General features: G+C 39.3%; 2 protein-coding genes across 2 annotated transcripts; both read right to left on the bottom strand.

Moving 5' to 3' along the window:
- Positions 1 to 1,156: 1,156 nt before the first annotated feature.
- Positions 1,157 to 2,365, bottom strand: LOC308666572 (colipase-like; the record flags this gene model as incomplete). Its single annotated transcript, XM_081325465.1, has 3 exons — positions 2,274 to 2,365; positions 1,701 to 1,823; positions 1,157 to 1,267 (listed from the first exon to the last, which is right to left on the bottom strand). Exons 1-3 carry the CDS (start codon positions 2,340 to 2,342, stop codon positions 1,157 to 1,159), a joined length of 303 nt encoding a protein of 100 aa, XP_081181591.1. The 5' UTR covers positions 2,343 to 2,365.
- Positions 2,366 to 5,808: 3,443 nt separating this feature from the next.
- LOC308665138 (colipase-like) lies at positions 5,809 to 7,551 on the bottom strand. Its single transcript, XM_081322804.1, has 3 exons — positions 7,282 to 7,551; positions 6,628 to 6,750; positions 5,809 to 6,194 (listed from the first exon to the last, which is right to left on the bottom strand). Exons 1-3 carry the CDS (start codon positions 7,363 to 7,365, stop codon positions 6,030 to 6,032), a joined length of 372 nt encoding a protein of 123 aa, XP_081178930.1. The 5' UTR covers positions 7,366 to 7,551; the 3' UTR covers positions 5,809 to 6,029.
- Positions 7,552 to 14,715: the final 7,164 nt, after the last annotated feature.

The raw sequence follows: 14,715 nt of genomic DNA, 5'->3' as shown, positions 1-14,715 counted from the left end.
ACAATGAAGAGGAAATGTAAAGGCATGGAATATTATAAAGACTAAAATGATAAGCTTAGTCAAAGGGACAATTTGGGATAAACAGCTGCTAGTCCATATTATTATTTTCCTTTTTCATTATGTATTTTTAAAAGAATATAGGAAAGACGTACCAATATAAACAGTGGAATACCGGTAGGATGGACAGCAAATACTGGTTTGTGATAAATGTAGCATTATTAAGTCCTGCATGTTTGAAATGGCTGTGCTTTGGAGATCTTGTCTGGTCTTGGAAGCTAAACACAGTTGCTACTCTTGTCATAGTAAGTGCAAATTAGACTGGGAAGTTGAACAAAATATCCCAAAGAAGGCAACAGGAATCCTATTCATGTTGCTACAAAGAAACCTATATAGAGCTGTCCATAAAATGACCAGAGGCCAGCTTGGTTGGAAGAGCTTTTACTGATACTTTTGAACTGTGACTTGGACCTGGACATTCCAGTCATGATGTTTCTTGTGTGTTTTTGACCCAATCACTTGTCATCCCTCATTCTAGCTCACTTTCATTGCTCTTCTGAATATCAAATTTGGAAGCCCCTTAGAGAGAAGGTTAGTTATTAGAACTCACTACATTGCTAGACCGTCAGTATAGTGTGGGAATCACTGCCTTAATAATTAAAAAAAATCATTTCCTAATTATCATATGTCTTCTTCCTCTGCTCATTGCTTGCTGTTGTTGTCTATTTTCTGCTCACTTCCTGATCTGCAATTTCATGTGAGTTTGAAAACTACTTCTATCTCCCACATATTTTGTGAAAGATAAATTCCCATCTTTGTCTTATTCATTCTAGAAATGTAGTACTGAGGGACAAGATATGCATCATTAAAAGAGAATGAACATGCTTAGCAGTAACAGGTTTTGAAGATGTATCTTCACACCTGTTGATTCAGATACTTTGTCAGGATATTGTTCCAGCTTCCCAGTCTAGAGTGGATGAGAAAAATGTTTGAACTTAACTGAAATCTAGACAAACAAAAGGCATGCTTATTGGAGCAGCATCTAAAAGCATCAGAATTTGTTTTGCAATGAAAGTAATAATAGCTATGTGGCTGCTTAAAGGATCCAGGGTAAATCTATCCATCATACTTCTTCCTTTCTTTTTTTTCACTGCTGATTTTATTTGCAAATGCCAATGTCAGAGTTGACAACATTTCCCACAATGGTCCGATCAGTATCACAGATTAAGCCCCTCTCACAAGGGCACTTGTAATAAATTCCATACATACTCTGCAAGAAACAGAAAGATATAGAAGATCATTATCTCCAGAGTTACAGGACCCATTCAAGCAATGAAAATAAGTTTTTCTATTAGTCATATCAGTCCCTAGTCTTGGACACTTTTCCCAAGGTGCAGAATACAGAAATATTAGCCTGGGATACAGACCAACATTAAGCTATGAATCCCCTGACATATGTTTCTCCATTCAAATGTTTTTCCCTTTTAAACTATTCATTTTACTACAATAATGATGCCAATGGCTTAATATATGATTTTGTTTCACAGTGTTTGTTTTATGCAAGACTCGCATATCACTGTTACTTTAAAGTTGTCCTCAATCCTACTAACTAGCTGAACGCTTAACTGCTGTCATGCTGAACAGATTATATCTCTCTGATCCTCTCACAATGGGCATATTTTAAAAAAAACAATAACAGTCACCTTTAGAGAACATTCTTGGTTTTCAGCTGCCTTGTCTGCACAGCGAGCAAGACTTAAACCGCTGGTTCGGTGACAGTAGTGGCTTTTGCACTGTACGCTTTGAAGACATAGCTCCCCATTGTCCTAGAGGAAAACAAAGCTCACATATGTGAAACAAGATGGTTAATTCAGCAATTTCTCCATTCTTTTCATTTTTCTATGTGTCCTTTTGTGAAAGGGCTTGACTATTTAGATTCATCACTACTTTCTCTGTAAAAATATATTAGCCCACAAAGTAATAATCAGGTTATATTGGCCTACACCAGCTATATAATCACATCACAGGAATTTTGATGGTAGGTCGTGTGTTGACATTGATCTCTGATTATATTCTGATTTACATAGTACTCTAGATTGATAGCATGTGTGATTATTTGGAGCATATTATTCAATTATCAATTGAATAAAAATGCTGCAGGCTTTTAAATTAAAAGAATAGGACAAGAGCAAATTATTCCTAGCTGCATACATCTCCAAACCTAAAAGAAGATAATTCTGGAAGGATTAAAAAAAGAATATATCACATTCACTTACTAAGTTTAGATTAATAGAAGCCTCTGCCAAGGGAAGTGTCAGCAGTAACAAAATCCAAAGTCTGTCCATTGATTCTGGGCAGCCAATGAGTTAATCAAAGACTCTTGGGATGAGAGTTCAGAGCTAGCTGGAAGTTGCAGTTTATAAAGCATGTTGTCAAAGTCACATGAATCCTTCCTTCCAATGAATGCATCTCATGAAAAGATGTGATAGCAATAGCAAACTTGAACTGGAAAGAAACAGCAGACTAAGCAGTAAAGAAACAAACAAAATATAAGAGCTGCAGTCTACAAACCTTGGGATACTAAGTTAAGAATAAGTCCTTTTTGATTTTGAAATCTGCAGAGATCAGGACCCTCAATATCAGCAAGGCGGTCATCACACTGATAGGTTCATACATTCCAAAAGCCCTTTTTGTGATCTGTTTGGGATTAGTTGGAATATTCTATGAGGTCAGCCAATTATTGGAAACCAGGATTCAAAGTTTAGTGTTACATGTTAATCTAACAAGTGTGATATGTTCAACAAACCATGATATATGATATGTAATTTGTGTCCTTGAATTTTCCATCCCTGCCCAATATGTCAGTTTTCTGTGAAACTCAGAAAAACTTTGCTCAATCCTTTGTTAGGATTTGGCTGAATGTGTTTGTGAACCCAGGCACTGGAGTTGAAAACCCAGGCACTGGAGTTTCTGGCTCAGTGTAATGTTACAGCTTTTGCCTTGTTGATTTAGTGTGATGTGTGGTCTAGGTCAGAGAATGTCCACCAGTCAGAGAATGTCATCTGATGGCCCCCAGGGGGAGGTCCTTCTCTGTGGGCGCCCTGGATTTATGGAATTGTTTGCCGGTTGAGCTCCAGATGGCGCCTGACCTTCGCTCCTTCCGACGCGATCTGAAGACTTATTTGTTCGAACAAGCCGGCTTGGCCTGATGGAGGATGGGTTTGGGTTTTATTGTCGTTTTAAATGTATTTTAATCTACTGTTGTAACCTGGGCATCTTGTTTGATTCCTTTTTTAATTTTTGTATTCTTGTACTTTTATATGTTTGCCCTGTTCACCGCCCTGAGTCCTTCGGGAGAAGGGCGGTATACAAATAAAATTATTATTATTATTATTAATGTTTGATCCTTTCATCAACAACTTTGTTGAACTAATAGACCTATTTTGATGAAGCAAAATTAATAAGAGCAAATATAAACCTCTTCCCTTAGCTTTCTAGTTGGGCTTATTTAAAAAAGAAACAGAGAATCCTAGAATTCCCCCCTCCCCCATCATTTATGTTAGAATACTTTTATACAGCATAACGTTTTCCAGTCTAGAGCCATCTGGACCAATTGAACACCTGTATAGATTGGCAGTCTAGCCTTGCTGGCAGAGAGTGATAAGAATTTTTCCAGTCTGTTATTAGAGACTGTATCAGACAAAGCTGATACGGGAAGTTCAGCAGAGTCTAGTGGGAAAATCCTGCTATAATAACATGTGTGAAAGACACCTTATTCCTTAGTTGCATGCCAGGTTGCCTGAAACAAGAAGCTACCTGGAACCAACAACAAGCCTACTGGAACTTTCTCAGGATCCAAATATTTGTCATGCGATCCTGGACTAATCAGCCACTAAGAAGTATGTTGATAATGCCTAGCAGAAGTATTCTCCATCCAGATATGTAACAATGCCTATTCTAACCTGATCCTGACTGAGAACTATGGGAGCCATGTCAAGAAATAAGTAGTATTTACAGAGAAAAAGCAAACACTCTGGTAAGGTCTATGCTGGTTTTAGTTTAACAATGAGCATGACATTTCTCTGCAAGGATTTGAGAAAATACAACAGACTGATATGATTCCTGCATATTCATTTAAATATTCTCATGTAATTAGGAATAATAAATATATAAGCCATGTTATATCATAACATGATATAATAGCAACTCATGGTACCTTATTTGACAAATTACATTTATAGCGTGGTATTTCAGCCTACCTACTGTTTATATTACTCTTATAACCCTATTTTAATTAAGTTACTTCTAAGCATCACTGTTCTCTTTCAGGATTAACTGGGATGATGTAAAAGCCAAAATTAAGCAGTTCATAATGATGTCTAGGTTATTTCATTTGGGCTTTTACATCATCACAATTAAACATTACCCAGAACAGCAGGTAATTTAAAATGAAATGGCTGTCAGAAATAGTACAATATGTTAGAGGTGTGGGTGACAAATCATGAAGAATGGCAAGGCATTCGATTGTATATTTTTATTAACTCTCATCCAGAAGTCATTTCCAAAAGAATGGCAGCTTTCAAATGATTCAAACTAGGACATATTGCAGTAGTTATACAGGGAGAGAGGGAGGCAGACAGGTGGGCAGGCAGGCAGATAGACACAAAAGTCAGGACCCATCAATAATGTGTTATATACACTTTATTAACTGTCCAAATGGGTTACCAATTTCTTCTAAACACTTCCTTGTTTGATGCACGACCTCTGAATATTCCTAAGTCTAGTAACATTTTCCCTGAAAAAAAAATAGCTGGAAGACAAACTAGAGCAATAGCAAAGCAGAGAGATGTAAGACCAAAGAACGAAAACAATGAAGAGGAAATGTAAAGGCATGGAATATTATAAAGACTAAAATGATAAGCTTAGTCAAAGGGACAATTTGGGATAAACAGTTGCTAGTCCATATTATTATTTTCCTTTTTCATTATGTATTTTTAAAAGAATATAGGAAAGACATAGCAACATAAACAGTGGAATACCGGTAGGATGGACAGCAAATACTGGTTTGTGATAAATGTAGCATTATTTAATTAAGTCCTGCATGTTTGAAATGGCTGTGCTTTGGAGATCTTGTCTGGTCTTGGAAGCTAAACACAGTTGCTACTCTTGTCGGTCATAGTAAGACTACCAATTAGATTGGGAAGTTGAACAAGATATCCCAAAGAAGGCAACAGGAATCCTATTCATGTTGCTACAAAGAAACCTATATAGAGCTGTCCATGAAATGACAGGAGGCCAGCTTGGTTGGAAGAGCTTTTACTGATACTTTTGAACTGTGACTTGGACCTGGACATTCCAGTCATGATGTTTCTTGTGTGTTTTTGACCCAATCACTTCTTATCCCACATTCTAGCTCACTTTCATTGTTCTTGTGAATATCAAATTTGGAAGCCCCTTAGAGAGAAGGTTAGTTATTAGAACTCACTACATTGCTAGACCATCAGAATAGAGTGGAAATCATTGCCTTAATAATTAAAAAAATCATTTCCTAATTATCATATGTCTTCTTCCTCTGCTCATTGCTTGCTGTTGTTGTCTATTTTCTGCTCACTTCCTGATCTGCAATTTCATGTGAGTTTAAAAACTACTTCTATCTCCCACACTCTGATTTTGTGAAAGATAAATTCCCATCTTTGTCTTATTCATTCTAGAAATGTAGTACTGAGGGGCAAAATATTATCATTAAAAGAGAATGAACATGCTTAGCAGTAACAGGTTTTTGAAGACTTATCTTCACACCTGTTGATTCAGATACTTTGTCAGGATATTGTTTCAGCTTCCCAGTCTAGGCTATAGCCATATATATATCTAGGCTATATATATATAACTACGGCAAGGCCTTATTTTGAATAGAGTGGATGAGAAAAATGTTTGAAGGCATGCTTATTGGAGCAGCATCTAAAAGCATAGGAATTTGTTTTGCAATGAAAGTAATAATAGCTATCTGGCTACTTAAAAGATCCAGGGTAAATCTATCCATCATACTTCTTTCTTTCTTTTTTTTCACTGCTGATTTTATTTGATGGGTCCTTGCAAATGCCAAAGTCAGAGTTGACAATACTTCCCACAATGGTCCGATCAGTATCACAGATTAAGCCCCTCTCACAAGGGCACTTGTAATAAATTCCATACAAACTCTGCAAGAAACAGAAAGATATAGAAGATCATTATCTCCAGACTTACAGGACCCATTCAAGCAATGAAAATAAGTTTTTCTATTATTCATATCAGCCTCTCCCTAGTCTTGGACACTTTTCCCAAGGTGCAGAAAACAGAGATATTAGCCTGGGATACAGACCAACATTAAGCTATGAATCCCCTAACATATGTTTCTCCATACAAATGTTTTTCACTTTTAAACTATTCATTTTACTACAATAATGATGCCAATGACTTAATATATGATTTTCTTTCATAGTGTTTGTTTTATGCAAGACTCGCATATCACTGTTACTTTAAAGTTGTCCTCTATCCTACTAGCTGAACACTTAATTGCTGTCATGCTGAACAGAATATATCTCTCTGATCCTCTCTCAATAGGCATATTTTTTTTAAAAAAATGACAGTCACCTTTAGAGAACATTCTTGGTTTTCAGCTGCCTTGTCTGCACAGCGAGCAAGACTTAAACCGCTGGTTCGGTGACAGCAGCGGCTTTTGCACTGTACGCTTTGAAGACATAGCTCCCCATTGTCCTAGAGGAAAACAAAGCTCACATATGTGAAACAAGATGGTTAATTCAGCAATTTCTCCATTCTTTTCATTTTTCTATGTGGTTCCTTTTGTGAAAGGCCTTGACTGTTTAGATTCATCACTACATTCTCTGTAAAAATGTATTACCGCACAGAGTTATAATCAGGTTATCTTGGCCTATACCAGCTATATAATCACGTCACAGGAATTTTGATGGTATGTCGTGTGTTTACATTGATCTCTGATTATATTCTGATTTACACAGTACCCTAGATTGATTGCATATATGATTATTTGCAGCATATTATTCAATTATCAATTGAATAAAAATGCTGCAGGATAAGAAGCAACAGATCAAAACTAATCAAGGAGAGAAGCAACCTGGAACTAAGGAGAAACTTCCTGACTTTTAGAACAATTAAGCAGTGGAACAACCTGTCTCCAAAGAGCATATTCCTAGCTGCATACATCTCCAAACTTAAAAGAAGATAATTCTGGAAGGATTAAAACAAGGATATATCACATTCACTTACTAAGTTAATAAACAGTCCTCTTGGATTAATGGAAGACTTTGCCAAGGGAAGTGTCAGCAGTAACAAAATCCAAAGTCTGTCCATTGATTCTGGGCAGTCAATGAGTTAATCAAGGACTCTTGGGATGAAAGTTCAGAGCTAGCTGGAAGTTGCAGTTTATAAAGCACGTTGTCAAAGTCACATGAATCCTTCCTTCCAATGAATGCATCTCATGAAAACATGTGATAGCGATAACAGACGTGAACTGGAAAGAAACAGCAGACTAAGCAGTAAAGAAACAAGCAAAATATAAGAGCTGCAGTCTACAAACCTTGGGATACTAAGTTAAGAATAAGTCCTTTTTGATTTTGAAATCTGCAGAGATCAGGACCCTCAATATCAGCAAGGCGGTCATCACACTGATAGGTTCATACATTCCAAAAGCCCTTTTGGTGATCTGTTTGGGTTTAGGTGGAATATTCTATGAGGTCAGTCAGTTATTGGAAACCAGGATTCAAAGTTTAGTGTTACATGTTAATCTAACAAGTGCAATATGTTCAACATACTATGATATATGATATGTAATTTGTGTCCTTCTTGAATTTTCCATCCCTGCCCAATATGTCAGTTTTCTGTGACACTCAGAAAAACTTTGCTCAATCCTTTGTTAGGATTTGGCTGAATGTGTTTGTGAACCCAGGCACTGGAGTTTCTGGCTCAGTGTAATGTTACAGCTTTTGCCTTGTTGATTTAGTGTGATGTGTGGTCTAGGTCAGTTCATTAATAATGTTTGATCCTTTCATCAATAACATTGTTGAAGTAATAGACCTATTTTGATGAAGCAAAATTAATAAGAGCAAATATAAACCTCTTCCCTTCACTTTCTAGTTGGGCTTATTCAAAAAAGAAACAGAGAATCCTAGAATTCCCCCCTCCCCCATCATTTATGTTAAAATACTTTTATACAGCATAACGTTTTCCAGTCTAGAGCCATCTGGACCAATTGAACACCTGTATAGATTGGCAGTCTAGCCTTGCTGGCAGAGAGTGATAAGAATTTTTCCAGTCTGTTATTAGAGACTGTATCAGGCAAAGCTGATATGGGAAGTTCAGCAGAGTCGAGTGGAAAAATCCTGCCATAATAACATGTGTGAAAGACACCTTATTTCTCAAAGTTGCATGCCAGGTTGCCTGAAATAAGAAGTTACCTGGAACCAACAACAGATGTGGCCTACTGGAACTTTCTCAGGATCCAAATATTTGTCATGCGATCCTGGACTAATCAGCCAGTAAGATGCATGTTGATAATGCCTAGCAGAATTATTATTCTCCATCTAGACATGTAACACTGCCTATTCTAACCTGATCCTGACTGAGAACTATGGGAGCCATGTCAAGAAATAAGTAGTATTATCAGAGAAAAAGCAAACACTCTGGTAAGGTCTATGCTGGTTATAGTTTAACAATGAGCATGACATTTCTCTGCAAGGATTTGAGAAAATACAAACAGACTGATATGATTCCTGCATATTCATTTAAATATTCTCATGTAATTAGGAATAATAAATATATAAGCCATGTTATATTATAAATAGGCATACATTTGTTTTCAAGAAGATTCTTTACACTGCAACAGCCTAAACAATTTTACACTGGCAACAGATGATAATAGTTTTTCACCATTTACGACCTTGAGGAAGTCATGCCAACTCATCACCTTAGCCAGAGTTTATGGCAGAAGATTTTTCCAACACCGTGTGAATATTCCTCATGCTTTTATTTGCTTATCTCAGGGTCAGTCATAAAGAACTAGTAAACACAGAGTCAGTCATAAAGGACTCAAATGGCTATAGACCAATGCACAGAGTATGAACAGTAAACAGGGCGAACTAGAAATTCAGGTAAATGCAGGCAGATATGATATTGTTGCCATTACAGAAACATGGTGGGATGAAACCCACAAATGGAACACACAGCTAGAGGAATTTAAATTATTTAAAAGCAACAGACTAAATAAAAGAGGAGGTGGAGTTGCTCTCTCTATATAAGAAATAACTATATCTAGGACGCTGAGCTTGTCGATCGGAAGGTCGGCAGTTTGGCGGGTCGAATCCTGAGTGCCGCATAGCAGAGTGAGCGCCTGTTACTCGTCCCAGCTTCTGCCCACCTAGCAGTTCGAAAGCACGTAAAAATGCAAGTAGAAAAATAGGGACCACTACGGTGGGAAGGTAACAGCGTTCCATGCGCCTTTGGCGTCTAGTCATGCCGGCCACATGACCACGGAGACGTCCTCGGACAAGCGCTGGCTCTTCGGCTTTGAAACGGAGATGAGCACCGGCCCCTAGAGTCCAAAACGACTAGCACACATGTGCGGGGGAACCTTTACCTTTACCTTTACCTACAGAAATAGAGCACAACGATGAAAACTGTCTTGAATGCATTTGGGTCAATATAAAAAAAAGGAGGGGGAGGGAAATGACATTGCCATAGGTGTATACTATAGGCCACCCAACCAAACAGAGGAAATAGATTAACTTTTTGCTAGTCAGCTAAGGTATGTAGGAAGCACACCACAATAGTAATGGGGGGCTTTAATTACCCTGATATCAACTGGAAGACAAACTCTGCACCAAGTGGAAGATCAAACAGATTCCTGACAAACCGAGCAGACAACTTTATCTCCCAAAAAGTAGAGAAGGGAACTAGGGGATTAGCCATAATGGATCTAATACTCACTAACAGAGATGAAATGATAGAAGGTGTTGAAGCCACAGGAACCTTGGGGGAAGTGATCATGCAATATTGGAATTCAACATTATGGAAGCACAATAGAACACAGTCAAACTAGAGTCTTGGACTTTAAGAGAGCTAATTTCAATAAACTTAGAGAGAGCTTGGGAAGGATTCCATGGATGAGAATCCTTAAGGGGAAAACAACTCAAGAAGCTTGGGAAATTTTGAAAAGTGAGATAAAAAAGCCCAGTCTAGCACAATACCAACAAAGAAGAAAAATAATAGGTCTCAGAAGAAACCAGCATGGCTGCATAAAGAACTCTCTGATAAATTTAAAGATAAAAAGGACAAGTATAAAAAGTGGAAAGAGGGGCACATAACTAAAGCAGAATATCAGCAAATAGTCCGAGTCTGCATAGGTGAAGTGAGGAAAGCTAAGGCTCAAAATTAACTAAGGCTCGCAACTAAAGTCAAAAATAACAAACATGTAAAAAACAAGAAAAAAGTTAAGGAAATGATTGGTCCGTTAGTGAGGGAAAGTGGCAAGAAGGTGACAAGCAACAGGGAGAAAGCAGAACTATTTAACTCGTTTTTTGCATCTCTCTTTACACAAAGGGAAAAAACAGTTCAACCTATCAAAACAGTACCATAAAAAACAGATTAGAAACACAAGTTAAGATAGGCAAGAAAATAGTAAGTGAGCACCTGTCCAGCCTTGATGAGTTCAAATCACCAGGACCAGATGGATTACACCCCAAGGGTCTCAAGGAACTGGTAGATGTGATCTCAGAACTGAACTATATTTTTCAAAGATCCTGGAGCACTGGGGAACTACCAGAAGACTGGAAAAGAGCTGATGTAGTTTCCATCTTCAAAAAAGAGAAAAAAAATAGATCCAGGAAACTACAGACCTATCAGCCTGACCTCAATACCTGGGAAGATTCTGGAAAAGATAATCAAACAACGAATCAGCGAACACCTAGAGGCAAACAAAGTCATTACTAAAAGCCAACATGGGTTTGTCAAAAATAGATCATGCCAGACAAATCTTATTGCATTCTTTGACCAAGTGACAAAATTAGTGGACTAGGGGAATACTGTGGATATAATTTACTTGGACTTCAGAAAAGCATTTGATAAAGTAGATCACAACCTACTACTTGATAAGATAGAAAAATGTGGGTTAGACAGCATCACCACCAGATGGATTCGTAGCTGGCTGACCGGCCGTACTCAGCATGTGGTCCTCAATGGAACCGCATCTACATGGAGGGAAGTGTGTAGTGGGGTGCCCCAGGGCTCTATTCTAGGCCCAATGCTCTTCAACATCTTCATCAACAATTTGGACGAGGGGATAGATGGGGAACTCATCAAATTTGCAGATGACACCAAGCTGGCAGGAATAGCCAACACTCCAGAAGATAGGCTTAAAATACAGGAGGATCTGGACAGACTTGAACACTGGGTGTTATCTAACAAAATGAAATTTAATGGTGAAAAAAGTAAGGTTCTATATTTAGGCAAGAAAAACCAAATGTACATGTATAGTATAGGTGGTACCTTGCTCAATAGTAGGAACTGTGAGAGGGATCTTGGAGTCCTAGTGCACAATCACTTAGATATGAGCCACCAGTATGCTGCAGCTGCCAAAAAAGTCAACACAATGTTAGGTTGCATTAACAGAGGGATAGAATCAAGATCACGTGAAGTGTTAATACCACTTTACAATGCCTTGGTATGGCCACACTTGGAATACTGCAGCCAGTTTTGGTCACCATGATGTAGAAAAGATGTTGAGACTTTGGAAAGAGTACAGAGAAGAGCAACAAAGATGATTAGAGGACTGGAGGCTAAAACATATAAGGAACAGTTGCTGGAATTGGGTATGTCTAGTTCAGGGGTCGGCAACCTGAAAAAGGAAAAGAGCCACTGGGAACCGGTTCCATCACACACAAAAAAAAGTGGGAGCCGCGTGCGTGTGTGCGTCCATGCACGCGCATGCACAAAAAATGTTTTGCGCATGCGCAAAATGTTTTTTCTTGCGCATGCGCGGACACCCGCAGTTGCCACTTTTTTGTGTGTGTGATGGAACTGGTCCCAGTGGCAGCGGCGCCGCTTGTTCGGAAAGCTGCCGCGGCCCGTTTGCAGAGCTTCCGCCTTTGGCAGCCTGCAAACGTGCCGCGGCAGCTTTCCCAAAGAGCGGCGCCGCTGCCCGTTCGCATGGAGGTGCATGCGCACCTCTCCAAAGGTTTGGAGAGGTGCACGCGCACCTCCGCTCGTTCGGAGAGGTGCACGCACACCTCTCGGAACAAGCAGTGGCGCCGCTTGTTAGGAAAGCTGCCGCGGCCCGTTTGCAGGCTGCCAAAGGCGGAAGCTTTGCAAACGGGCCGCGGCAGCTTTCCCAACAAGCAGCGCCACTGCCTGTTCGGGCGGAGGTGCGCGCGCACCTCTCCAAAGGTTTGGAGAGGTGCGCGCGCACCTCCACCCATTTGGAGAGGTGCGCGCACACCTCTCCAAATGGGCGGTGCCACTCTCCATTTGGAGAGGTGCGCGCGCACCACTGCCCGTTCGAAGAGGTGCGTGCGCACCGGGCGGCTGGGAGCCGCAGGAGATGGCTCAAAGAGCTGCATGTGGCTCTGGAGCCGTGGGTTGCCGACCCGTGGTCTAGTTTAATGAAGAGAAGGACTAGGGGTGACATGATAGCAGTGTTCCCATATCTCAGGGGCTGCCACAAAGAAGAGGAAGTCAAGCTACTCTCCAAAGTGCCTGAAGGCAGGACAAGAAGCAATGGATGGAAACTAATCAAGGAGCGAAGCAACCTGGAACAAAGGAGAAACTTCCTGACAGTTAGAACAATTAATCAGTGGAAAAACCTGCCTCCAGAAGTAGTGAATGCTCCAATACTGGAAGTTTTTAAGAAGAGACTGGACAGCCATTTGTCTAAAATGGTATAGGGTTTCCTGCCTGAGAAGAGGGTTGGACTAGATGAAGTCCAAGGTCCCTTCCAACCTTTTATTATTATTATTATTGTTACTGTTGTTGTTGTTACTGTTGTTGTTGTTATTGTTGCTGCTGTTGTTGTTATTATTATTATTATTTATTATTATTATTATTATTATTATTATTATTATTATTATTATTATTATTATTATTATTATTATTATTATTATTATTAATTATTATTATTATTATTATTATTATTATTATTATTATTATTATTATTATTATTATTTCCATTTTTAGTCAATTGTTCCAATACATTTGATAATATTTATTTATTTTATTTATTAATTAGATTTTTATACCGCCCTATTCCCGAAGGACTCAGGGCGGTTTACAGGGCAAAGTTAAAAACAGTTAAAATAGTACAAAAGTTAAAATACAGTTAAAATTAAAATAGAATTAAATAACATTAGCCCAAATTTAAAATTTAATTTAAAATTTAAAAATTTAAAACCCCTCAGTCCAGGCCAGCTAAATCAAACAACCAGGTTTTTAGGTCCCGGCGAAATGAACGAAAGTCGGGGGCAGTCCGGAGTTCCACAGGCAGGTCGTTCCACAGGGCAGGTGCGCCCACAGAGAATGCCCTCCCCCTAGGGATAACCCGCCGGCACTCACTGACCGGCGGCACCCTAAGGAGGCCCTCCCTGTGGGAGCACACAGGACGATGGGAGATTGATGCTGGCAGCAGGTGCTCCCTAAGATAACCTGGACCCATGCCATTTAGGGCTTTATAGGTCATCACCAGCACCTTGAATATCAAGTTGAGGTGGCTGTACTTTTAATCTTCAACCAGCTAAGAGAGTTCTGTACCTTCCCTTTCAATGGGCTCCCAGTAATAATGGACTGAATACTTGGCTTCTCAGAAATCCTCAGAAATGGTCAGATGTCCTGCAGCAACAAGAGGCCATCTTAGAAAATACCAATCACATTTGTACAAATTAGATAGCCAAGGAACTGGCTCCCTAATTTTATTCCAACTGAGAAGAAACAGGGAACAAACAAAAATAAACATCAACATTATACTTGGGGAGTTCCAAGTAGCAGGTTCGTGTTTTGGTCATGTTGACAATTATGTGTGTCTGCCTGCTGCTAAAGAATCAGGATCTCTGCTCACCAGTGCATTTTGCCACCCATGATGCACTGACCCTTCTGATGTGCAAACTGATGGAAGAGAAGGGTCAGCACAAGACTGCAGGGAAGTCCAGCTAGTGCTCAAAAGCTTCCTCATATACTGCTTCTCATTAAAGTTCCTGGAGTAAGAAGATAAGTGGAAAGTGAAGGCCAGAGTATAGAAGCCAGAGTGTGGATGACCATGCTCAGATATTGGCTCAAAGTATTTTTTTTTCCGCTTTGTCCTTGCCCTGGGGAAGATTTTCAATCCACATATAAAAAAGGCAGTGACAACTAAAATTTTATTCCTGGGCTCCAGCTTTTCTACTCAGCATTGGATATGACCAGGCTAAAGCTCTTATTAAGCAGCATATAGCAGGTACTGAGTGCTAATTGGACCTAAGAGACATTTCCAAACTTTACTGCCAGTGAATCCAACAGGTACTCTGCTTCTCTCATAATATACTTAACCAATCTCAAAGTAGGTGGGTAGGTAGGTAGCCACCAGAAGGCCTTCATTCTGGCATGGTGGGATGCTTTTTTCTTAGCTGTCCTTGAAAGCTGATACAGAAAAATTCCCTACCCGAAGAGGCAATGTTCCTGTGACTC

This window comes from Vipera berus (assembly GCF_964194415.1).
Source record: "Vipera berus genome assembly, chromosome: 3".
NCBI lineage: Eukaryota > Metazoa > Chordata > Lepidosauria > Squamata > Viperidae > Vipera > Vipera berus.
Note: the sequence above shows the minus strand (reverse complement) of the source record. Positions and strands in the feature narration are given on the sequence as shown.

What these genes read in the sequence shown, in the direction of transcription:
- LOC308665138 (XM_081322804.1), bottom strand. Translation starts at nt 7,365, where the DNA reads ATGGACAGACTTTGGATTTTGTTACTGCTGACACTTCCCTTGGCAAAG. An exon ending in GAGGACTGTTTATTAACTTA is followed by an intron (nt 6,751 to 7,281) that starts GTAAGTGAATGT and finishes GTTTTCCTCTAG; the next exon opens with GACAATGGGGAGCTATGTCT. An exon ending in ACCAAGAATGTTCTCTAAAG is followed by an intron (nt 6,195 to 6,627) that starts GTGACTGTCATT and finishes TGTTTCTTGCAG; the next exon opens with AGTTTGTATGGAATTTATTA.